Source organism: Mus caroli, chromosome 16 (assembly GCF_900094665.2).
Source record: "Mus caroli chromosome 16, CAROLI_EIJ_v1.1, whole genome shotgun sequence".
Taxonomy (NCBI): Eukaryota; Metazoa; Chordata; class Mammalia; order Rodentia; family Muridae; genus Mus; species Mus caroli.
In genome coordinates this window covers 46,397,188-46,406,936 of record NC_034585.1, presented here as the reverse complement: position 1 = coordinate 46,406,936, position 9,749 = coordinate 46,397,188, and the positions used below count along the sequence as shown (strand labels likewise).

Sequence of the window (9,749 nt, the reverse complement as noted above, 5' to 3'; positions counted from 1 at the left end):
ACATAGTAGAGCATGTGTCCTTCTTACCGGTTGGGACATCTTCTGGATATATGCCCAGGAGAGGTATTGCGGAATCCTCCGGTAGTACTATGTCCAATTTTCTGAGGAACCGGCAGACTGATTTCCAGAACTTCTAAGACCTAACAGTGCACTACTTAAGGTTTGTTTGTTTGTTTGTTTTTTGAAACTTGGTTCTGAGAGTGTAGAGACCCTTTTTGTGTAAGACTCAGGCATGGTTTTAGTATGTGCCCTCTAAAATCCTGTCCTGAGTCAGGCTGGCTACTTGGATCTCCATAACAGGGAGGGAACAAGCAGATGAACACATTAAAAACATTGTGTTCTTAAGAACAGATAGAAGGCAAACCATTCTTTACAGATATTACTATTGTTTATCCCATGATATAAAAATGCCTCCAGTGGAAAAAGGAGTTTATCAATGGAGAGACCCTCAGTCGGGAATTCCAGCAGGGATGCGATAGTGTTAGCTCTGTGTACTCTGTCCCTCAGACTTCTGTAGTTATTTCTGTTTGATGTTATATGCACCTGAGTGATGACACTTTGCTCTCGGCCCGTGGTTTTTGTCTACCTGCTGTTTGTACTTGTATTTTTACTTTTGTTTGTTATGTGCTTAATAAAATCACTTAATTGAAGCTGAAGGTATGGCTATTGCAGACCACACTGAACAAGGGCTTCACTGGCAGGAATAGGACGTTGTGTATATCCTTAGGAGTTGTACCTTACTTTTGTCTCCTCTCCTTTTGTCTGTTTCCTCTGGCAGATGTTCCTATCGTTATGAAGTTTTGCCTCACTTCAGACCCAGAGACAATAGAGTTATCCAGCATGGACTGAGTCCTATGAAACAATGTGCTCAAATAAATATTTTCTGCCTTAGGTTGCTTTTTATCAGGCGTTTTCTCACTATGATGAAAAATAATAAACATAATACATATTCTAAAGACAAAGTCAATATATTACTTCATTTCTCTTTTTGATCTCCTGGCCCATGTTGTCTTGGGCTGAGACTAGCTTTCAGACTACTAACAGATTGTTGAACCAAGAACTGTCTTCTAAATGCTCCATATACTTATTGACTCTGTAAAACTAATTTTTCCCTCAGTTTTAAGGCCATGTGGCTCTAGCTAATTTCAAAAACTATTAATATAACAGGAGTTATCAATGCTGAATTCAATCATATTCAATCTTTCTTGTACTACAGTAGTGATTTGGAGAGAGACAGACTCTCTCTGTTGTTGGACAAGTGGGTTAGAAACTAATATGCTTATGCTTTGGACAGTTGCCAATCTCACCGTTACTTTGATTCAATTAGATATGCAACTAAAGGGGAAGATACTCCATCACAGTCAGGGCTTGTTTCCAATGACTACCAAGCCAGGGCTTTTGGAAGATGTGGTCATCAGGCTATTCTGAGTGGAGGTTCACTCAGATAGTCCAGGGGACATAAGCCCTGACAAGCACCTGTCACTAACCCTTTTCATTTTATCTCTGTTCCTAATGATAGACATTCCTAGCCATCTTCAGCCACCTTATTAGTAATAATGAGCAACACATTCCTGGACAATATGATGAAGATGTAGTTCTCTCTTGCCCATTTAAGAGTGGGTCTCAAGTTGTAATTTACTTGAAAAATCAATAAAACCATGTTCACAGTAACTATCATGGCATAGATCACTTGGAGACACAGTATCTAAGATATGCAAACAGGACCTCCCTCTTTCATAGTGAAGTTCACGATGAGAATGTCTCTCTTATTGTCAAAAGATTCAGCGTTCTGGATGAAAGAATTTATATCTGCTATGTGGGAAAAGAAAATGTCAGAATCAAAGTTATGCTAAAAGTGGGAGGTAAATGGGTATGTAAATTTTAGTAACCCCAATAATATAATTTGATACAGTTCTGAAACAGCTTTTTTTTAAACTTGATATTCTAGTATCTTCCTTTAAACTCAATTCCTATACATCTGCTTCATTGTTTTAATGCTTAATATCATAGACAGTTCCCATTGCATAATATCTCATAGTATGGGCACATAATGATTAATATAACCATTTCCCCTATTAGTGGTATTTGGGACTTCCAGAGTTTGCCATCACAGACTCTGTTGTGATGTGTGTCTTTATAGTTGTAGAAAACAATGACAAATTATCTGAAATAAAAGTAGCAGAGGTAAGATTTTAGTTTTCCAATGACATCAGCAGCAGAAGAACAATTATTTCCCCTGTAGATCTATTAGCACTGAATATCATCAGTCTTAAAAATTTCTTCCAACATGGTGACTAGAAATACCAAATTAAATTTAAATAGCCTTTTTGTAATTCAAATAAAGTTACTGTTGATATTATTTGATTTTATCCACTCTGTAGTAACTATAATGTAATTCTAGCCATATTATATGATTAATGTATTCATGGTTGCCAATGGTCAAGTCCGTGTTTAATTGAACTGGCGTCTAATTAAAACATATGAAACCACTGAGATAGTTTCATTGCCTATTCATAATTAATTATACTACCAAGAATTCTTGTTGATATGGTAATGTTAACGATGAGTGTGCTGATCTCATGTGGTATGTTAGACAGTATTCTTTGTTTCACAGTCATTCTTGCACTATTATGAACTTACTATTAATGCAGTTGTATTTTGTTATTTTAACATGCATTATTTTAACTTATATAGGTATGAAAGGTATTTTTATCATATCTAATCCCCGTTCCCTATTTCCAGCTTCTCTTGTACCTATGTACCCTTCCCAAATTTAAATTTATTTATTTATTTCTAAATAACCTATTGAATCTAATCAGTGCTGCTCATACATGTATGAATGTGGGGCTATCAATTACAGCATGGCCAACCTACGGGGGGGGGGGGGTCATACTCCTAACAAAACCTACCCCTTCCCAAGCCAGTATCAACTGTCAGTAATTCCTCAACTAGGCATGGAAGTTCATGTGCCTTGTCTTCCCTATTCTGGAATATTGAATGGCTTGATGTTCGGTAGGTTTTGTGCAGGCAACCATAGTTCCTGAAAGTTCATGGCTGCAATTGTTTTGCCAGGTCCTGAAGACACTGTTTTGCTACAGTCATCCCAACCTCTGGCTTCTATTCTTTCTGTCCCTTCCTCCATAATGATCACTGAGCATTGAGGGGAGAGTTGTATAGATTTCCCATTTATGAATGAGCCTGGTTTTCAAGGTATAGTGCTATTACAGAGCATAGTGCACTGACATACACTTGTAATTCTAGTATTAGGGAGACTGAAAAAGTTGGATACATGGCTTGAGGCCAGACTGGACTCCATGAAAAGTACCTGTTTCAAATGAAAGAAAGCAATTATAAGGATATTGTATATGTAAGTGACTATATATAATATAGAACTGCTTTCATATGCATTAGGAAACCATAAGCATCATGTGACTATTCTATGGTAATAGTTTCTGTATAGGCCAGAAGATAAATTACACTGTTTCTGAGGTATACTGTCAAGTGAGCATGAGTGTGTGTAAGTGTGTAGTACAGCGAGGGTTGTAAATTTAAAAAAATTAAATTCTAAGTTTTCTTTCCCAGCCCTGGCTCCCAGAATGACAACCATGAGATTATTTATTAATAAATCCCTAGGCCCAAAGCTTTGGCTCATCCCCTGACTAGCTCATAACTTATTTAACCCATTTAAAATATTCTGTCCACCACTTGGTTATTTACCTCTCTTTAGTCCTGTTCCACTTCTTCATTCCTGTCTCCTCAGCATCTCACTTGAATCTCTCCTTATTCTGACCTGAGTTCTGCTACCTGCTGGTTTACCTTAACCTCCTCCACTACTCCCTTGAATCTCCCCGTGTCTCCTTTTATTCTCTTGCTATTTCCCAGAACCTTCTCTCGTCCTTCCAGTGTCCCATCTCCTATTTCCTGCCTTAACTCACGGGCCATCAGTTTTTTTATCGACAGACATTGCTTTTAACAGATTCTCTCTACAGAGGGTATTTTGTATAACAGTATTCTGTACTGTATTGTGTGCTTTGGGAGGAAATTTTCTAATATGTTGTCTTATATATTTCTTACTCCTTCTTCCTCTGACTCTTTTAACTGTTTTATATATTGATTCAGAATTGTATGTTAAAAAACAAGACTCAAATAGGAAGAGTCAGTAGCTAAAGAGTACAGAGTGCTACTTGAACTTTACTGATTTTGACTCTATTTTCTTACTCAGTGAGGCCACTAATTTTGTCAGGTAAGTTTAGAGAATAGAAATTGTTATTTGTTGTGAACCTAAGCATATTGTTTCTTTTCTTCATGGGTAACAATACCTGATATTAAGCTTTTATAGTTTTTGTTTGACTTTAAGTAACTGAGAGATCTTGCTCATAGAGATTAGCTGTTATTACATAGGTATTGATAAGGAAGCTACTGGCCACATTTCTTCATAGACTATTCTTTCTCTTGTGCAGCTTTCCACAGACCTGTAATGAAATATGTAAAGAGGAATATAGAGATCTTTCTGGTATGCAGTATCCTGGGTGTTTTATCCTCATTCACATATTACCTAGAAAATGGACAATACAGGTGTGTCTGAAAACAGTTCAGAAGAAACTGGGGCTCCTGGTCCATTTCATATTAAAAGTAATCTTACAGGATCAAATTCATCTTTTGAGTATGCTATTGAACATTCTCTTCTAAAGCAAATATGGAGAAGAGAGTGGGAATTTGCAGGTGGGCTCCATTCGATGTTTTGTGTACAGGTGCTATGTCCAAGGCTGGGAGGTGCTTGGAAAGAATCTGTGAAGAAAAAAACCAAGAAAGAAAAACCCATCTGCAGCAGGGATAATTTGGCTACATTGGTTTTGAGCATCAGCTCCTATTCATAAAATAGAAGTACCTACCTTATAAGGTGTTTTACACTGAGTAAAAACACAGGAAATCTGTCCATGAATTTTTTTGTTTATCTCTCTATGGCTCCTCCCCCAAATAGGATTTCCTATATGCATAGGAATACATATCTCTTAAAAGATTACAAGTTCTGATTCTCCCCAGTTTTAAGATTTATTAACTTGGACTATTACTATTGCTGAGTTTTGAACATTAATTTTCAAAAATACTTTTTACTATACATATTTGGGGAATGTAATGTGACAATGTGCCTGTGGAAGTCAGAGAATAATTTGTGGGAGTTGGCGCTATCCTTCTACCATGTGGACACTGGTTGCCAGACTTAACAGTAGGTGCAATGTTTCAAAGCGATTCTTCAGGTTGAAGAAATTATGATCCAGGACCTTTCCCTCTGGAAGACCTCATCCCAGAGCAACTTGAAGGTCTGATCTAGTTTTAGAGGGAAAAAAATAGAATAAAGTAAATAAAATAGAATAAGGACAGATTTTCTTGTTATGTAATCCTAGAATACAAGTATCAGAAAGCTTTTCCCACAAACATAAGTATTACCACTTGCATTCCTTCCTAATCACAAGGATAATTTAGAAAATTCACCTAACAGTTTGTCTTCACTTATTGTTTACTTTTTGTTTCTGTTGTTAGGTACTCACTGGAGAAATCAAACTGAATCCATTTCACTCTGGTGTAGAGTCAGGAGCAATTTTTCTTGACCAAATCAAGATTTCCATGTTCCTGGGTCTGAGGTAGGAAATGGGAGATATTCCATCTTGGATTGGAATATAAGCTCATCACAGGATGCAATGGCTACTAACCTTCAATTCTCATGGAATAAAGAGCTGATACATCACAGTTCTTCATGACTTTGAGAGATCTTCATGTGTGAGATAGTGAGGAATACTTGTGTAATGTTTCTGCAACTGAGTATACTTTTCTCACTGTCCACGGGCTGCATGTAGGTAAGATGCAAATAGGATTGGCTAATGCATTTTGGATGTTACAACAAAGGTTCCTTAAGACTTTTCAAACTGTTTACTAATGGTGGTAGGAGACACAGCATCTTTTGATCAATTATTTGCAGAAGATTTCTTTTTTTTTATTGTTTCTGTGTTTTTCAATGAAGGGTCACATGCACATTTTGGTGGTTCTAAGTTAAATACCTCCAATTTCTGCTCACTGCCCTGTGTCATATATACCCTATATATCTTGGTTTAGGAGCTGAAGTTGTAGGCACAGGGGAAATTAGAATTGGGTACTGCTGGATGCTGGGAAACATCGCACTGTCTATTAATTTAGTGAAAACAATGACCACATAATATATGGAGCACATTCTTGATGCACCTGGGTCTGCTCATTTTTCACTACTGCCAGTTGCCAAAATCTCTGTTTATAAGGAATGGTTCTAGTCTACTAACCAGAGTCAAAGAATGTAGGCCATGAAGATGCCTTGCTGGGTGCGGTGGTTGATTTTCCCACCCTTCCTCTATGACCTTGGCACAGAAAAAACCCTAACAGTTCTCTTTCGCCCCTTAAAAAGGATATTTGATATTATGAAAATTATTATGTGTCTCAAGAATCTTTAGCTGTCCATGTGTTATGTGATCTTCAAGGAAAGCTTCAATGCTCAGTGATAAAATTCCTTTTGATGATACAGAATGGAAAAATAAGGATGCATTTATAATTCCTATTTTTTCTCCCCAATAAGGGTGTTAGTTTTATGTAAAATGCAGTGAAGCCCAAATTCTATTTTTAAAACCGTTGCCTCATATTGGATTCATTTTGGAGTATAAAAACAATCAGGAAGTTGCTGTCGGAATACTACATATGCCCCATCTCCTTAAGCAGAAATTTAGATTTCAGTTCACCAAAAGTAAAGCATCAGGGCAATTCCAGCTCCGGAAAAGATTTTTTTCCCAAAACCTCTTATTCTCAAATAAGCTCTGTCCAGTGCAGCCTGGAGAAATTCTGCCCACATTCCTCAAGAAGAGGCTTGTAACAGGAATATCCCAGCAAAGAAGAGATCAGGATGAACAGTCATGGTACTAGATATGAATTTTTAACTGAGACCTGCTTTCTTGGTTCTCTTTTCACCATGACCAAAGCAACTCATGAAAGAAAGCATTTAATTTGGGTTCACAGTTGCAGAGTATTAGAGCTCATGGACATTTTGGTAGGATTTATACCAATAGATAGGTTTGCATGATGCTGGAGCAGTGGCTGAAGGCTTGCATCTGGTCCACCAGGAGGCAGATAGGTAGATAGATAGATAGATAGATAGATAGATAGATAGATAGATAGATAGATAGATAGATAGATAGATAGAAGAGACAAGTGAGATAATGTAACTGGGAATGGTGTGCTTTTAAAATCTCAAAGCCCACCTCCTCCAACAAAGCCACATTTCCTAACTCTTCTTAAACAGTTCCACCAACTGGGGACCAAGCATTCGAATATAGGAGCCTATGAAGGCTATTCACATTCAAACTACCACATTCCATTCCCTAACACCTAAAGGTGCATGGCCATATTGCAGTGCCAAGTGCATTCAGTCCTATGTCAAAAATCTTCAGTCTTCTGTTTAAAAGTTCAGTCTTTTCTGAGACTCAAGACAACCTTTTAAGTGTAAACTGCTGTAAATTCAGGACTGAAACACAATAGGGTAAACTCCAAATCCTTTAAGTATGATGCCAACGGGCTTAGATGGCTCTGCGTTTCTAGCTTTGTTGACTGCAAAAATGCTTCACTCTTTTGGAATTGTTCCACTCCCTGTAAGTAGCATTCCTTGGTAGATATCTCATGACTCTAGCATTTGCAGCATCTTGGAACTCCAACATAATCCAGGCTTCACCTTCTGAGCTTTATCCAGTGGCCTTTCTAGGCCACCATGCTGGGAGTCCCCTGCTACATGTCTGGTTTCAGCAGTTTTCTTTAATGGCAAAAGGAAATTCCTTAACCTCTTAGTCCTTCACAACTCTAAAGCCGGATCCACCTGGCTAATGCTGCCAAGTTCTGCTGTGTGCTTGGATGAAGTCTGCCCTGCTCCTTGAATGTCAGTTGCATAAGCTTTCATTTGTTGTGAAGTTAGAAGAAGGCTCTCCCCACAAAGTTGCTGGATTTGGGGTGAAGTCTTATCTTCCAAATTACTCCTATGATAACCCATTAAGTCCTGCTTTCAGTGTTTAACCATTTTCATAGTCCAAATCCCAAGTCTTCTCCATTTCTTCAAGAATAAATCAGCATTACCAGGCTTGTCAAGGTAAGAGCCCATACCCTGGTACCAACTCTGTCTTATTTACATTTCTGTTAATGCTCTAAGATATCATGACCAATGCAATGTATAGAAAACAGTTTACTGAAGGACTTACAGTTTCAGAGGTAAATATCATAGCAGACAAGTAGGCATGACACTGAGCAATAGCTGAGAGCTTATACCCTCATCCAAAAGCATGAGGCAGAGAAGGGGGGATGGGAAAGAGAGAGAGAGAGAGAGAGAGAGAGAGAGAGAGAGAGAGAGAGAGAGAGAGAGAGAGAGAGAGAGAGGAGAATTAGGAATGGCATGAAATTTTCAGTCCTCAAAGCCCACCCCCAGAAACACACCTCTGACAATAGGGTTTACCTCCTAATCCTTCCCCAACAGTTCAACTAACTGGGGAATCAAATATATGCGCCTACGGGGGCCATTCTGATTCATACCACACTTTGATTTCTATCCTTAATTATAAACTTCTATTTGCTGCCTTGCTAGGAAATGTCACAGCATACAAACATGTCCAAACTGTGGCATTTGGGATTCCTAATGTTTAGATCTGCTCAGTGAAAACTTCCTTGAACCGAATGGTCCTAAACAATCTTTTCTAAATTGCCATGCTGAGTTAATATGTGACCTTGTGTCGAGTTCTTCAATCTGGGTAGGGACTGAGGATCACAGATAAGACTTGATGCAGTTATATTGTGCAGGGTTATTTTCACGAGGGCAAATACACGAATGGAGTACCACTGTTCCCTTAGGACTGTCTTCAACAAGTCAGAGGGAAAAGTACCTGTGCCTGAAGGTCTAAGCAGAACTACCAGCTCACACAGGTTTCCATTCTTAATAGTTCCTTTATTAAAATAAAAGGATGTGTTAATTTCCTGATGTAATATAAAATAATGGAAAATTAAACACTCAGAGTAGAGTCCTTGAGCTTTGAGTTTTCAGACTCCTTTCTCTCCTAAGTATATTCTTCATCCAGACCCAAATTGGTTGACACTATAGTGACCATAGGTTTCTTGTAACAGAGCCTGGGACCAGACATATTTATACTAATAGTTTATTTATACTAACCTTGGAAAACGTTTTTGAGGGCCCTTTCATTGTATGAAATGTTCTTCATATTAGTTCTGTCCCCTTTGCAATAAAACCCAACCTAAAAGGTAGACATACCGTACTGGTACTAACCTACCCTCATTACATACTGTACTGAAAATTACCTATCCTCATTTGTCTCACTTGGTGAGTTTCCTTCAGTTCAGACTCTGTCACTTTGTTTTACTTAGCACTGACTCAAGGAAGAGTATTACAAAGAAATATTCCTGGATTTTGGTTGCCCCCTTTACTGTTACTGATAGTGACAGCAATACTCTGCTGTAAACTGAGAAGAGACTCTAATGACCCTGCAGGTAATATGGAGAATTTGGCTTGGCTAGTGGGTTTCTATACCCTTACTATTAACAATGTATGTAGGGAAGCACACCTCTACACTGCTGGCTGTGGATGTAAATATCTTACTTTTCTGAGAGTCATTCTACAATTATCCAAATCCACTAACAGGCTGGCATTTTCACCTAACTATTCTGCTTCCTAAAATTTGTTC

The 9,749-nt window shown here is 38.1% G+C and overlaps 1 protein-coding gene across 1 annotated transcript in view; it reads left to right on the top strand.

The window, feature by feature from the left end:
* Window positions 1–8,079, top strand: part of Hhla2 (HERV-H LTR-associating 2) — a 13,397-nt gene extending 5,318 nt beyond the window's left edge. Inside the window, 5 exon segments of the mRNA XM_029470318.1 lie at window positions 1,520–1,862; window positions 4,461–4,534; window positions 4,536–4,722; window positions 5,542–5,642; window positions 7,978–8,079. Of these exon segments, the coding sequence (XP_029326178.1) occupies window positions 1,520–1,862; window positions 4,461–4,534; window positions 4,536–4,722; window positions 5,542–5,642; window positions 7,978–8,079 (807 nt within the window).
* The last annotated feature ends 1,670 nt before the right edge of the window (window positions 8,080–9,749 follow it).